This window comes from Vanessa tameamea, chromosome 7, assembly GCF_037043105.1.
Source record: "Vanessa tameamea isolate UH-Manoa-2023 chromosome 7, ilVanTame1 primary haplotype, whole genome shotgun sequence".
Classification (NCBI taxonomy): domain Eukaryota; kingdom Metazoa; phylum Arthropoda; class Insecta; order Lepidoptera; family Nymphalidae; genus Vanessa; species Vanessa tameamea.
This window is the reverse complement of record NC_087315.1, coordinates 3,026,424-3,043,502: the sequence shown is the minus strand read 5'-3', so window position 1 is coordinate 3,043,502 and position 17,079 is coordinate 3,026,424. Positions and strand designations below refer to the sequence as shown.

Below are 17,079 nucleotides of genomic sequence, written 5' to 3'. Positions count from 1 at the left end.
CATTGATTGAAAATTTGTAGCAACATAAATACATATTCTGAACCAACCCTTAGAACGGTCTGTCTGTCGGCATGTCAGTCTGTACATAACTAGTTATGTGTCTCAAAATGGCAGTAGCATTTTATGTTTCAAACTTCAAGATAATCGGATAGAGCTGTCAGTGATGGACGAGCATTTTCGTTTATTACGAGACGACGCATTGTGCGACTAGTTTGCAAGGAATTTAAACAAACTATTCCAAGTAATTTTTTAGAAAGCTGTCTAGTTAAATACAAAACTTTTTGAGTTACAATTAAAATTAAGTAATTGGTGAATATTTGTTTGCTTCTTTGACGGAAATTGCGCCGTTTTTTTTTTTTAAAATATAGAATAATTATTTTTACTCCTCTACTAATGATGTCTTCTAATGACATCATATATTATAACAGTACTAGATTTTTTTTTTTTAAATATAATGTACAAAGATCTGCTGCTACTAAGATGAAAAGAGTTTTATTCAAATCAGTGTAAATGTTTTTCAAGGAGGTACTGTTAATTAAGGTATTATTCCATGCTTACATAGACAATTAGTTTGTATAGGCCTTTTTAATGATTTGAAGCATGAATGAGCTAAACTAATTACCTGCATAAGCATCTTTACTTTAACGGTTGGTTGCGCACGCAATATATTCATAAAGCGAATATCTTTGAGACATTAAAACCTATCTCTTCCCATCATACCAATACTATAAATATGAAGGTTTTAACGTTTTCATGTTCGTCACTTGAGCACACAAAAATTACTGGACGGATTTAGACAGAATTTTGATCCAAATGATTGCATGATTATTTACTTGATTCCAGTCATTATATACATACCTATGATAATGCAAATGACCCGAGAAATCTGATTTTTGGATAGGTTATAGGGAGGGCTTAGAAAAGCTTAACTTGAAATTGTCGACCTAGATTTCCTATGTGCTTTCGATGCCATCTTGAAAAAGGGATTGAATTTTGTTTTTTTTTTTGCGATAACTCGGCTGTGTGTCGTGATACGAGAATTATAATAAAATACTTTTTTGTTGCTTTACCTACGTTCTATGTCCTATAAATTTTGAGCTACAGTTGATGGTTATTGAGATATCGAGAGCGAAACTTTCGAGAGCGAAATTTTTCGGTCTGTTTTTATCTATAATGACTGGACTAGAATAGACATATTGACTTGTCATAAAGGGTAAAGTCATAATTTCCTACCTTTCATCTCACCTACTATTGAAACCCCCGAAAGGGCTTAGTTTAAAATAAAAGAACATACATACATTCCTTTTGCTTTTGGCAACTCTACAATATTATCTTTGCTAGATAATATTGTAGAGTTAAATTTTGTTCAATAAAATAAGATGTTATATTACTAGTATATTATATAATTTAATTATTTCTATTATGTAGTTCGAATCGTATGACGTCCTTTCATTCGGATGCTTAGAAACATCGCATGATCGGTCACGTCGTTAAGAATTAAGCTTATTAGTTACGAGGGCTTCCAGTCGAAAATTGTATATTTTGTTATCGATTTAATCATTTAAATTATGAATCTCAATTTTTTAAATTCAAAGTTACAATGTTATAAAAATACTACAAAATAATTTTAATATATTTGATTATTTCTGTGTTTTGAGTTATTTGATAATAATTTTCATAGTGTGTACATTAAAAAAATCAATTAAGCTTAAAAAATATATTGTAAATAAATTTAATTATTATATAACTTCAAATATTTTAACTCATTAAAGTGGAGGGAATTATCGATACCTTATGTGGGACAACACTAAACACCTTGAACAGGCTTTGGTAATTAAAGCTGATACATGGCGGATAAACTTCGATTATCTTTATTAAAAATGCATGCTTCATTTGCTATATTAATGAGACAAGATCGCTTATTAAATATGAAATTATGACGGGACTGCACGCGGAGAGATTTTGAAATACGACTGACGTAAGCTGTTATAACACTTATTAAATTTATTTAACTTTGTAAGTCAAAATCTTCATTTGATCTTTACATATAAACGCGAAATACAACTCACTGATTAATCACGAAATCTAAGAAACTATAACACATACTAACTTGAAATTTGGCAGGTAGGTTTCTTAAAGGGTGTAGGTCGGATTTTACTAAAACTCTATCCCTAAGGGGTCAAATGGGAGTTGGAAGATTGTATAGAATAAAATTATGAAAACACTTATTTTTTGTTGTTAAATTATTCCTTATTTGCATAACGTTTATTTATATTGAACAACATGTGTATTTACAAATTAAAATAAAAAAAAAAAACTACCGTGTAAATCAAGACTGCGCGGAATGGCGGCAAGAATGCTAGCAGCATTTTCCCGTTGAATCGCAATTCAGATTCCTTGGCCTGTCACCAGTGGAGGTAATGAGACAGTGTGTATTATGTTACTCGTATATGTTTAAAATTACACTTGTATTTTAAAAGGCCCGAAAGTCATTGGTTTATCTTCAATTTCTTTAACCATTTCTAATTGTGACTAATATGTTATGGGTATTTTCGTGTAACTGATTAAAATATCCGTATATCTCTTAGCCGCATATATTTCTTACTAGTATTCGGCCGCAGCTTTGCTCGCGTGTGAGGAGGGGTGGCCGTTGGTTATAGGTATACAAAGTAACCTATATTCCAAATTCATTAATTTCGATTCAGTAGTTTAACCTTGAAAGCGTAACACACAGACAGTTAAAGTTACTTTCGCATTTCTAATATAGATTAATTAAAAAATCATTTCCTCATTCATAAAGTTGACTGAGAAAACTTGCTAATTTAGCAAAGGGATCAACACTTAAAGATATATTTTTGCTGTATAATGTAATTTTCTTTTCACTAATTTTATATTGTAACTCGGTTTGCAAGTGTTATCTTAATTAAACAAGAAATATATATATTGTTTTTCAGCTCAGTAAAAACATAAGAGATTGTGGTTAGGAGAAAGACTCTCTCAAGACTTAGCCTTAGGCTCATGTTATTAAGAGTAATTGAAAAATAATGTACATGATGATGCTCCTTCACTTCACCATTTTACTAGGTAATAATTCAAAAAAAGGAAGGAGGTTCTGAATTTGGATCCGATGGGATTAGTTTAGGCGCAGGACTGACGGATTCACGTGCTTTCCGAGGCACGGGAGCGTACACACTTTCAACTGCCAGACTGTAACAGCCTGGAGTTTTACAGGCAACTTTTGTACAGATAATTCCGATAAACCCAACAAAGTTAATTTTGTCGGCTCGACCTGGGATTGGAACTCGGGAAACTTGTGGCCTTATATCTAGCTATTAGACCAAGGAGGTACACTATAATATGTATACTATGGCCCCTGGGGTAGAAATCGATCAGGAAGGCATCGTCGTCGTACACGCAATATTCAGTTTTAGCGAACCTACGTACAATATAAGATATAATATATTATACATTTAACTAGACAAAAGATCTAATTAATTTATACTTAATGAGGCAGTTAGACTTGCTAACCAACTCGAAAGTATAGAACTGTCATTTTGTATAATCAAAATATAACATTTGCTTATTGACGTTAATATTATATGAAAAGCTATCACGTAACTTCGATCGATCACGCCCACGGAACATAACTACCATAAATCATTCATCAATACTCGGACCCGACGTGCAAACGTCAAAATAATGAACGCCCTTGCTTCCGTTTACAATTTCATCATAAAACAGTCTGAAAGTCTTTAAACATAGAGGCTGTAATTACGTAAACAGACATATTGACGTACGTCTGAAAGGTAATCATAAGCTAAAATTTATCACGAAGTGAATCATTCATGCGTTAAGACAGCTGACAGTGCGGCACATATATTATATTGATCGACAGCCTGACGTTACTTGTCACGGGGATAATGTTGTTGCCACACTTGTACCAACTGTTTATTCAAAAAAATACCTTATCTCAATTCATCAAAACATAAAATAGCTCAAAGCTAATATCGCGCCTAATGGCCTTCTAGACTTGCACCCCTGTAAATCTAACGAAAAGAACAAAGTCCCAGATATTAAAGCTTATGCTAAATCCGTCCCTATTACACTTGCATTTGATTCAGAATACAATGAAGCTGATGGCCTTTGAAGAATTATAGGAATCATGGAGTACGACAGAGCATCAAATGACAACGTCACTTGAAAATTAGACTCTATACTTTCGAAATAACATTAAAAATTGAATGCATAAATAATAATGACATAAGACGTTGACGAAACGAGAATTGGGAGCGCGGTAGCGAGACGTGTCGCGGCGTGTCATCGGAACGCAATGAAGATTTATGAACAGACCTGTACTATGTATGTACAGTCAAAGCCACATATTTCGTGCTTCTGATAGTTTTGATCAACTGAACATTTCAAATGTAGTCATTGTGATATTGTGATAAATTATTCTACTTGATGGCGCGGTTTTCAGCTTTTTCACGCGCCACGTGTATAATGACGATTGGGATTTGAAGACAAATTGTATGACGAATCACTTTAGAGACATAATATATTTAAATAGCTATATTTTAAAATTCATTTCCCAGTCTTGGAGTATGTGATTCATTTATTTCTTAAACAACTTTCGTTCGATCATTGGTATTATTTTTATTTAAAATTTATTAACAAAAATTATAGTCTCATAATAATTACAACAAGATTAAACATAATTATAAAAATATATCAATTGTAACGGTTTTATTATGTCTGACTTGAAGACAACCGTTTCAATTCATGCACTAAATTGTCGTTTTATAATAATATAATTAAAAAAGTAAATTCTATGTCATTCTTTGATATTTTTTATATTACAACATTATATGTAAAATTGTATTAGTCAAACGTAAAAATCATTACTATGAAATGACACAGGTTATCATACAAAAGTAAATGAATTTGAAATTAAAAAAAAATATCGGTTGTGAGAATTTATTGTGCCTAATTGTTTTTTTAAAAACTACTTATAATTTGATTTGAGAATAGTGTATTAAATATTTTAATTGCAGATTAAAAATATCAAGTTTGAAAATCATTTTAAATCACAAATAATACTATTCAACCAACTGTAGCAATTTAAAATTCAATTGAAAAAGACTTAAAGATCAACAAGCTCAATAGTTAGTCTTGTATTTCTTAATCATATAAAATCAAATCATACACTTAATAACATTGAAAATATCTTTGAATTTTCATATAAAAATAATAAAACACAAAAAACCTTTTACAAATCCTGTCAAACACAGCCCTTAAAGTGAATTTAAATTTAAGACAACTTGATATTTGCGTATACAAGAGTGAAGAGCTAAACTCGGTACGAGTGGTGTCTCATTACGTATTAACGCCTCGGGTTGCACTTTGAATTGGAAACCGGTTCGCCCTCACGGCGCGCGGCGTACACCGCAATAACGCTACGCCTGTGTAGCTTTTGTGTCAACTACATAGATGTTTAGATTATTGTCGTGCATAAGCTTTGGACTCGGCAGGATTGTTTCTCTTTCGCATATAAATGTAGTCATGAATATTTTTTTATTCGAAAAAATTTAATAAATAACTTTGCCGATACGAATGCAATTAATTAATTTATTTTAAATTTTTGTTTTGTGTTTTTAAGAGGAATTGCACACGATCTGTCATCAATTGATGTATAGATTTAAATTATTTTATAAAACGTAGGGCATAGTTTGTTTTTTATTAAAAATTATATTTTTATTGTTGTTTTATAAATAAATAAAAAATAAAATAAACGATTTATTAATGACACATATCGTCATGTTTAAGAGTTATCAATAAGAGTATCAGAAACAATTATTTAATTATTATCTTCAATTTAGTTCCGTGTACATTAATACATACAAAAAAATTACTACTACATTAAATAATATAAAGAATAAAGAGTTCATCATAGATCATTATTTTAAAAGCTATAAATTATCACAACAATAAAATAAATTCTAATATCAAAACCAACAGAAGTTATACAAATATACTAATCCGCCTACCGACCTTCATTAAAGCCGTCATCGTTCAAAAGGAAAATTGATTTACGACACTGCATTACGCCATTACTTTATGACGCGAGAACGCTCAGAAATAAAATACTAACAAACATATAACCGGCATCCACGACTATTATACCCACACAAATTTTCAAATAAAACCACCGAAATTACCAATGACCTTATTATAATGTTGTAAAGTTCAAAATTGAATAGAATATCTAAATGCAACGGTAGAGGGATGCGGTCACGGACCGTCATAAAGCGAATAAAATACGGGACAGAAAGAATAAACGCTCGTATAAGCGCTGTAATGTCTGTCAACATAAAATATTGTATCCTGCGAGGTTGGGAGCTACAGTTCAAATTGTTCTGCCTCTATTGCAGCATTAATCTTTGTCGCGTGAAATGGGAGACGTGGAAATTGCAGTTCTTTGAATGTTCTTTTGAAGGTTGTCGTTATATAAGCATTTTCGATGTATTTTCATTGGCATCAAACTAGAACTTTAACATTTTAAATTTGTTACTGCTTATTCCTTTTTATGGTGATATTTAGATGTTAGATTCTAGTTAAACGTAATGCTTGAACCTAGGACTTGCATATCTCAATGCGACTTACCGTTGTATAACGGCTAGGTACATTATCTTTGTTTATTTTTATGAAAATTTAAAATTGTCAAATTCCGATCGTTTTTCGAAATTATTTCATTCGAGACTCACTCGAGATAATTTAAACATTATCATCATAATTGTTTTAAATTTAATGTCCATTGTTTATTCGTAGCAATATGTTCGGTACAATTTACAATACAATGTCAAATACTTGTACAATTGACATTATTTATTTCCAAAGTTTAACAGCAGTAAAGCTATGTGACAAAAGATTAAAAACATTAAAATAAAATATATATTATATTAATGGTTTCCACCCACGCGTGAGGGAAAGGGTGTCCAAGTGTTAGAGATAAAATACCCTATGTGTAACTCCAGACAATCAATCTACTTCTGTGTCAAATTTCATTCAAATCCGTTCAGCCGTTTTAACGTGATTGAATGTCAAACATACATCCAAACTTTTGCATTTATAACGCTATTAAAATACTATAAGTTATAATATTCCTGTTCCTTATGAATACTTCACACACATATATAATTTTAATTAAAATTATATTTACGATATAATAGATCAAACCTACAAACGAACAAAGACGCGATAAATGTTTTAACAGTTCTTGACATGAATTTTACTCGTGAGTTAGACGTGAGTTTTATTTACAAACACCTTGTTCAAATCAGCTTACAAAATATTTTGTTACAAACACAAATACGACTACAATTGTATGTTTTAACAATTAGAAAAACCCTTTGAAATATTTTTAATTACGTTAACTAAAAATGTATTTAAACAAAACATTAAAATAAACTCTAAATGACCCTGACAAAATGAGAACTGGTGAACGCGGAAACAAGACGTAACAGTATTACAATTATGTCACCCTTATTACACTTTCAAAAGTGTTCTTTTTATTTAATTTGATATCTATTTATTTACCTTATTCTATAAAAGAAACGTTAATCAAGAAACAGCGGAGATATCGAGTACTCACTAAAAATCAGCTGTTTTGAAAACCTAACTTTTTGACGACCTCCGTGGTCGAGAAGTGTGTACACCGGTTTTCATGGGTACGCCGCTCCGAGGTCCCGGGTTCGATTCCCGGCCGAGTCGATGTAGAAAAAGTTCATTAGTTTTCTATGTTGTCTTGGGTCTGGGTGTTTGTGGTACCGTCGTTACTTCAGATTTTCCATAACACAAGTGCTTTAGCTACTTACATTGGGATCAGAGTAATGTATGTGATGTTGTCCAATATTTATTTATTATATTTATAACTTTTAAGTAGATTAAAGCTACGTGTTACCTACTACGTACAATTATTTTTAACACAGAAGCTTTATAGTATGTTGTCGATATGTGATCAGTTATATTAGTACAGACTAAAATGTATATTATAGATACAAAGTTCTCAATGTTGAGAAATGTAATGGAATAAAATTAAGACATCTTATAATGAGAATGTCTGTCAGAAATTGAACACAAGTAGGGCTATTCTGTAACAAGAAACTCGAATCTCACCGCATAAAACGAGTGTGATATATAAGAATGTGACATTGACTATAATAATTTCTCCATCCTACGTGACATTGGCGAAATAATCTGTGCCCTGTCGGCACAACTAAAAGCCATTAAACTATGAATTGAACAGTATTGACTATAATAATGACTGTGAGTCGGCTGTCAACATTTCACAAGTGGGATACGAAGTGAATTCTTACAGAATCACATTGCAGGCGAACCGTTCACTATATAACCGTATATTTTTAAATACAATGTAAGGCTAGTAACATGCGAGTTACAATTCAGTATTGAATAAATAAATACTTTACTAAAATAATTAATAATAAGCCTCATTACTATTGTCTCGCGGAATTCTGCGAAACAATGTAACGCTTAATTATAATTGTTCGATAGCAAATGTCACGATGTGTAAACTCACTCGCACATTGTAGACTAATATAATCGAAGAGCTTAAAAGTTGCATGGAATACTTTAAAACATTATTAAACGAAATTAAAATCTGAGTGTTCTTTTAAATGTTTAATACTTCTGCCGTGCTCATTGTATTTTTATATTACATCTCGGATTTTGTAACAAAGAAGACGGTGAGAAGAGGCCACCATACTTTTTTTATTGTGTTTAAAATATTTCATATTTAGTCGCCATGCATATTATTATATGATATCCATAGTTTTTAAAATTTGTGTTTGGGATGTGGTGACTATTTATTTATCACCAGCCAGTCAATTTTTTAAACTTATCATTAATAGACTTTTATGCGTTTCTTTATTCAAATGTGTTATTTCGTTACCATTATTAAGAATAGTATTCGTTTCATAATATAATTATTGAAAAACCTCCTTATTCAACGCTCTTCATTGCTCTTTACAACGTTTCAATACGTACTGCTGTTTATTTTTAACACATACCTACATACTGAATGCTTAACTGTCAACGGACCGCTACCATGTCAATTCGGTGACAGGCGATAACTCTAGCTGACATTTCTTTTCAAGTCTTCTATGCCCCTGACATGACATGCCACTTGATAAACTTTTGCCGATTGAAACTAGACGGAACTAACTCACACTATAGCAAATTAATTTTAATTGATAAAGATGTTTTTATTGAATATTTTTTTTTAATAAATAAGGTCGTTTATGTGCGCGCTTTTTTACACATTTTAATTAAGGTTTTATTTGTGAGAAAAAATACTAAATGCAGTAATTATCTTTGTTTGCAAATTGTATAGGCTAAATTGTTGCTTAATTTATTTCGAGTATTTTAGAAGAGAACGTTTAAAGTGTTATTATATTGAAATTATTCATTGTAAACAATTCAATACGGCGTTCACTATTAAATAAGCTCACTTAAAATTTACGGTAATTAGTGTTTCTTAAAATGTCAAAATTATGACAAATTAATGAAAAATTCTCTATATATTTCAATTATTTTTGAGCATTTCTGAAACGGTACCAAGAGCCGAGATGGCCTAGTGGTTAAAACCCGTGTATCTTAACCACCACCACATGCATCACTGAAGGAAAACATCATGAGGAAACCTGCATGTGTATTCCACCAACCCGTATTGGAGCAGCGTGGTGGAATATGCTCCGAACCTTCTCCTCACAGGGAGAGGAGGCCTTAGACCAGCAGTGGGAAATTTACAGGTTTTAATGTAATGTTATGTCAAAAATGTTGAAATTCTGAAATTAACTTTGACATACTGATGATCAACTTGGTCAACTCAATTGTTAAAGGCAACGTTATGTTGACATGCTATTTCGATGAATGTCCATATATTGTGGTTATTATAGTTCAGTTTTGTTTTGTGCAAGACCGTCTGTTATAGTAATAATACTTAATTATTTCTAAGTCTGATACTGTTGAAGCTTCTCAAATTTACTCCTTCCTTAAAGGCCGGCGACGCATCCGCATCCAGCAGTAGAATAATACAGGCTGATCATGATGATGATGATGATGATGATGTTAGGAGGGGAAACTAGTGTTTAATAAATGTAGCCATTACAGTATTTTTGTACCATAACATGCAGGTCTATCCGTGGATCGTCTGTAAAAAACTGAGGTTCCACGTGGTTTATCGGTGGAACCGTATTTAGTTTCACTATCACAAAATCAAATATTGGTATGTCGATATATATTTAATATTTAAAATATTGTAAAGTTGAGTCATGTACGTAATGACATCAACTAGATTATATCTTTAGTAATTATAAACATGATATAATCTATGCATTTCATGCCAAGGTAACATAGAATAAAGAATTTTTCAAACATATATATATATAATATATAACCAATTATATTTGAACACTAAATTCAATTATAAATGTTGTATAATTACATATAAATTTAGGTGTATGTCAGCTACATAAAGGCCATTTAATTTTTATTGTTTTAGGTGGACCACGTGACAAGCATGTACAAATTTTAAAGGATTTAGGATTGAACTGATACTTAATGCTTAACAGAAGAGTGCAGAAAGAAAACATCGAAAGGTGAATTTTATTTGACATATGCTTGGTATGTCATATCAAAATCAGCCCTTTGTGTATCCACTAACATATATTGAAACAGTTTAGGAAAATAAGCTCCAAATCTTCTTACGAAAACGAGCATTTACAGACCGTATCTAATTCAATTCAATCCTTAGTTCAATGGCTTATAGTTGTGCCGACAGGGCACAGGTTATAGACCGTATCTATACTTTACATATTACCTAGTTGACATCACATTGACAGGTTATATACTTTTTGCAGTTTCAGAGGTAAAGGTATTAAAATCGTCTGCCTAAATTAAATAAAAAAAATTAAAAAAAAACTATAGTTTATTTACAGCTATCGCTTAAAACTTGTACCACATTCGAAGTAGCCTTGTAATTTGTCCCCTATCGATTCCGTAGCTATTGTCACATATCATTAACTTTCATGTAATTTTTTGTGTCAATTCAGGGTTATTCCCTGTACGAACTATTGTTCGGATAATTTCATTTATGGTAACATTGTTTTATAATTTTTATTTCAAGTTATTATTTTCCTTAATATCCCTTTGATGATTGCTTTACCATCTGTTTTATTGTGGTTTAATTTTTTAAGACGCGAATGACGCTAATTGACTTTATACTTCTGCAATGACTCAATGTGCTCGATTTTTGTTTAAATCATCTCGAGCTTGGAAAGAAAAACGTTGTAAGAAAACCTGCATGCAATCCGTAGTAGAAGTACTTCCTTATCAAGTTGTTTTAATAACGATATATATTTATATCATATATATTTTCATTATCATATATATTATATCATATAATATCATATATATTTTCAAATCAATTTATTCTTAAATCTTTCAATTTTTTATTGATATTATAATTTGTTGCTAGGATAATTACTGTCGAAAATACTTCTGAAGGTTGCTGTTATTGTAAATAAGTTTCAATTTTTATCTTAATTTTAATCAAAACATTTTTGACGTGTGGTTGTTGAAGTGTGAATAAGGTTAGTTATAAATAGTTATAATTAAATTATTTTTAAAATGAGTTTTGTTGTTTATCAGATTAAGAAAATATATATGTATGAAATTGTAAGTAGTTTTTTTTTAAATTTTAGATACGGTTTAATTTATAACTTATTTCTGGTTACTTATTTTCGTTAGATTTTTCTTATCCGATTTACTTAACATTGCCAGACAAATTGCTAGTTTCTATGGCCAACATTAGGTTATGTGTCATCGTAAAAATTCTACCTAGACATGTTGTAAACTGCCAAAAAAGTGTAAACGGACCTTTAAATTTACAATAAAACGCATACATAACAAAGTGACTAAAATTTAACATATTTTTTCTCTTTAGTTCATAATGTTTCGACTGTTCACAACCTAGCTAGATTGAATATATACTATACGCTTCATAACATTTATATATTCAAAATTAAACAGGAGTCGCGGTAGCCTTCTGAAAAAAAAATCAATTTATAACACAATATTGTATACCAAGAAACTTCATAAGCCATAAATGAAGTTTGACTCGAAATTGTGTTTCATTCGACAACCCTATTGTATAGTAACAAGCGACACCTAACAATAGCCGACTTTAATATTCTACAGCGAAACGCATTTATCACAAATCTCCATCATTCACCGATTCCATCACGCATTGTTGAACATCCTGTCCACTAGTTGATTCGGTATAAAAGGCCGCTCACTTCATTTGAGGGTTACAATACGCTCACACAGGTTTTAAATAACCCTAATATGACTATAAAAGGTTGAACCGTTCTGCATTTAAAATATCAAACATAACACTATTATATTATTCATGGAACATACTAATATTCAGGTAGAAATCAATTTACATATCAACAGAAACACGATTCGACAATAGTTCGATGAAGGGTGGGATAACCCTCTAATTCGCCGTGCGGGTCTATAATGCCCCGCATGCATAATTTATACTCTGATATGTTAATTTACTTCACCTTATGTTTATGCTAATCTTAATTGGTTATTTCGTTGCACAGATTACACTGACGTATCTCATCAATCGTTGGTGCTCATCTGTCAATGGTTATCACATCGTGAGAGATTGAATATATTTCCTCGCTGGCAGAATTATTATAATAAACATTATTATCTGAATTAATAATGTGAATAATTATTTCGTCTTTGAACATTTTAATGAGTGGATTCAGAGCTCAGCAAATGAAATTATCGCTTGTAATGTACTCGTTTTTATGGATGATCCTTAAGAATATGAAAACAAGATTTAATTTAGCAGTTTGAAGGTACTATTTTTATTATTATTTTCTTAAACTTGATTGAAATATGACATGGACTTTACTTATTACAATAATATTATGATCTTTGAAAATATCAATTTGAATGAAAAAAATTAAATAAAGTGTTTTAAATGCTTTTTATATTTTATTATAAATATATGTATGAAACAAAAATGTTAATGTTTAATCTCAATTCAATCTTAATTAGATGAATAAAAATGTTATCGTAATAACTTAATTATTTTTTTACTTCAGTGAACAAGTAACTCACATCTATAGTTCCGGCGTCTCTTACTAGATGGCGTTAGTTGTATCGAATTCTGAACGTTGTACGAAACAATAAAGTTCGAACTATGTCAAAGTCGTGCCAAGTTATCTAATTGTTAACTTGTTAATTTTATAGCCTTTATGATCGATTGTCATAATATTGAGCCAATAATAAAATAATATATAAATCAAAACACGCAACGTAATAAAAATAATATTATTAATACGATAGTGAAAGACCTCAATTTTTAAAATATATTTGCTCTTAAAATGCTTCATTTAATAAACTTCTTTTTAATGATACAAAATAAAACAAATAAAATTGTTAAAAAAATATGACTTTATATTTCAAACACCAATATTTTATTACTAATAATTAATATTTTTTCAATACCACTTTTTTCGTCGATAAAATATTAATCGTTAATAAAATAAGGTCGAAAATTAAAATCTTAAAAAAAAACAGTAATGTTTTTATTATTAATTGTAATTCAGACTCTGTTTTAAACTACTCTATCACCTGTCTCTCAGCTTTTTCGTGCGACCAATTATGTTTTTGACAGTTGAATTTCCAACATGACATGGGCCTAATCAAAATAGCATTTATTAAAAACAACATTAACAAAACTGACAGCTCACGGCTTTGTTATTAATGACAGCCAGTCTCGCATGTACCTACTTCGTCTTTTTATGGTTTTTCAATGAAATAAAATTGTTGTGTTAGACTTTTTCTGTTCGCTTCACGTGGGCGGTAGCTGAGCTAGTATTCGCGTGATTGCAGTCTCGTTTTATCACGCTACGTTTCTGTTGATTGACGGCACTAATGTGTATGTTAGATGTACATTAATCAATCAATCGTATCGGCTTACTGCTCCGTGCCAGAATTAAAATGAATCAAGAGTTATGTGTAATTTACTTTATGTGAGCTCTTATGGCACTTTCTCGGTGTTATTTATGATTTATCGATGTGAAAGTTATATTTAATTTTACATTTATCATTTTAATGCATCAATAAAAATTGATAGATGTAAATTATGTTCGTCGTTAAAATGTTGTAGAAAAATAAATTAAAAACTGTGTAATTTTCATAAAGATATTGTATTTGAATTTTTCATTTAATATTAAACATAGATATTATTATTATTATACACAAATCATTTGGCTGTACATAATCTTTATATAATCCCTACATCACCAGCGTAGATACAAAGTCCGTCGGAAAGATAACTTAAATTATTATCTATTTAAGATTGCACTATTCACTAAATTTGTCATGGCGGGTCACGCCTTACAACATCGATTAGTCTATCATGATATCACAGAAGAAAATTGGACATTACAAACATTAACAATGTCAGTCATAATCCTCACTACACTAGATTACTGATGCACTGCAGCGGCTCCGAGCCTCTGACCATACATGGCATAAGGTGAATAGAAGGGCCCCAAAGCTGGATTAAAGGCACCGTACGGTGATGTGCCAAGGCTTGCAGGTAGAGCTTTTGAATATGGGTGGTATCTGCTCGCAGACAGAGGGCTCAGAGGTGCCGACGGATATGCGCTGCGAAGGCCAGCAGTTGTGAATAAAGGATTTAATGGATTCAAAAGCGACGCCTGTGAAACTGCAGACGAAGTTGGCGTTGATCCGTCCGTTGTGTGACTTCTTAAATGTTGCAGGAGTTCTTCTGAATTTCCAAAACGTTTTCCACAGTAGGAGTCCCCTACGATCCAGTTACAAACATAGGGGCGGCTCAGCTGCGGGTAAGGAATATTACCGGCGGCTCCTTGTTGCGATAAAGCCATAGCCATAGCTAAATTGTACTTTTGATGTTCACATTGCGTACAACCAGCAGGACAAGCACCGTTGCTCATTAAAAGGTGATGATTATTGACTGAGAATTGGCAGCCGGTGCAATATGGGTCTTTGCATACTGGAACCAATGTTTCTCCGCCCGCCGGTGTTTTAACTCTAGCATATCCAAGATAAGGGTTTGGTGAAGATCCTGGGAAGCCAGCTGCTGCTGCCAGCATAGCAGCATGGTGAGCGCTCAATGGCGCTCCAGCATAAGGTGGTCGAAATGCAGGATTTGCGTGTTGTTCCATTCCAGGTGGGCAGCAAAGACCAGCAAGTGGATTAAATCCAGATAATCCGGGTATATTTTTAAATGCTCCTAGATGATCTTTTCCGTGTCCTAAAACTTCTAATCCGGAACGAATAATAGGACTGGTACCAGACGATGCAGCAGGAGAAGACTTGTGCTCATTAGAAGGACTGCTCTTTCCAATTTCTGTTGTTGGTGGAGTTGATTTTCTTCCTGGCGTACTTTTTCCGGATTTTTTGTCTTCCGAACTGTCAGAACTTGCTTTTGATGGTGGACGCGATTCCTCGGGTTTTTTCGTAACGACATTAGTTTCATATGGTTTGAAAGCTAAATGTTTGCTTTCTGGCGTTGAACGTGGTTTATCCTGTTTACTCGCACTAGGTGAAGAACGACTAATTGCATCACTGTTAACACTATTCACTGATTTTTTTTTGTCAAGCGGCGGCAAGAGCGGCTTGGTCGGCAATGTGTCTGCACCGATCTGGCTACAGGTTTGCGCTAAAAGCGCGAGAGGGCTTTTCTTCGAGTCCAACTGTAACAAAAGAAACAATAAATTAATATTTATAAAGAAATAATACATTGTTAAAATAAATTATTATTTTATTTTTTTTATTAAAAAAATAATAATTAAATACTTACAGAGGATGGAAGCGGTGTTAAATAATCTGGTTGCAGATACTGATTAGGATTAGTAGTCATCATAGCTCCGTCTTCAAGTACCACCATTTGGAGATTAACTTAAACGATTTATTATTTACGATCACTTGTACACTTTACGTAAGTCACTGTCGGCTCTGTAACACAACTACTCTATGATACGGTCGCGCGAAATGTTTGGAACGAATGCGTGCGTCCGTGGCGGCGTTCGAGGTGACTGTGAGACACGAGACCCCACCAGCACACGACGTTCCATTACCTCCCGCCTGCCCCGCGAGACAAGGATAGCAATATCTCAAGTCTTTGTTAGACAAGCAACGCTATATCTCTCCGCTGCAGCACACAGTCATAAAAAATAAAGCGGAAACGACACATAGCTGCATTGCGGTAGGGGAAAAAGGAAAGGCGGCATGGCGGGCAGCCGGGTGCGGATTGAGACGTGCGATGGCGTTGGTGGCGAGCCACCCATGACGGCGTCGCTTTGAGCCGCCGCGGCTCTACCTGCCCGCTCCGCTACACTCCACAGCTTTTTTGTTCCACGCCACTTTTATTACGCTTTCGACAACGCTCCTCTCGCCGGCGCTTTGCTGCTGACACATTCGAAACTACTTACTCTTTTACAGTCGCCTTTGTTCTGGGATGTGCTCGGTTCAAAGGGGAAAATTGATCCGTTCTATGGCATTTCCACGTAACCGTTTGATGTGTCAACGCATGTTTTACGACCAAGTCTGGGCTTTATCTTTCGATATTTCACTTTATTGACAGTACAAAGTCCATAACGTTAATGTTAATCCGACACTAAAACCTGTCAAACACGGCTCTGTTCAAACGGGACCCGCGTTGCGATCAAATTAAATATGTCAATTTGGGAACCCATATCAACAGCTGCGAGCGACGTCGGGCCCTTTAGAAATATTGCTTATTGTGTCCAAACAAAGATACTAAGTATAACGTATGGGCGGACGACAGAAGTCGTAAATAACCCGGCGGGTTGTAATATATTTGACAGTGCGCGGACATGCGAAACAAAAAACATGTTTATTGCGATACGGGGCCTCGCGGGCCGGAGTTCTTCTATAAATTAGAGACGTGGGCATTTTAGTGTTTGT

General features: G+C 32.8%; 1 protein-coding gene across 1 annotated transcript; it reads right to left on the bottom strand.

Annotated features, from left to right (window-relative positions):
• Positions 1-14,290: 14,290 nt before the first annotated feature.
• LOC113400736 (zinc finger protein Noc) lies at positions 14,291-16,329 on the bottom strand. The gene is made up of 2 exons (XM_026640383.2): positions 15,953-16,329; positions 14,291-15,845 (listed from the first exon to the last, which is right to left on the bottom strand). The coding sequence occupies exons 1-2, from the start codon at positions 16,037-16,039 to the stop codon at positions 14,592-14,594; spliced, it is 1,341 nt and encodes a 446-aa protein (XP_026496168.1). The 5' UTR covers positions 16,040-16,329; the 3' UTR covers positions 14,291-14,591.
• Between the last annotated feature and the right edge of the window lie 750 nt (positions 16,330-17,079).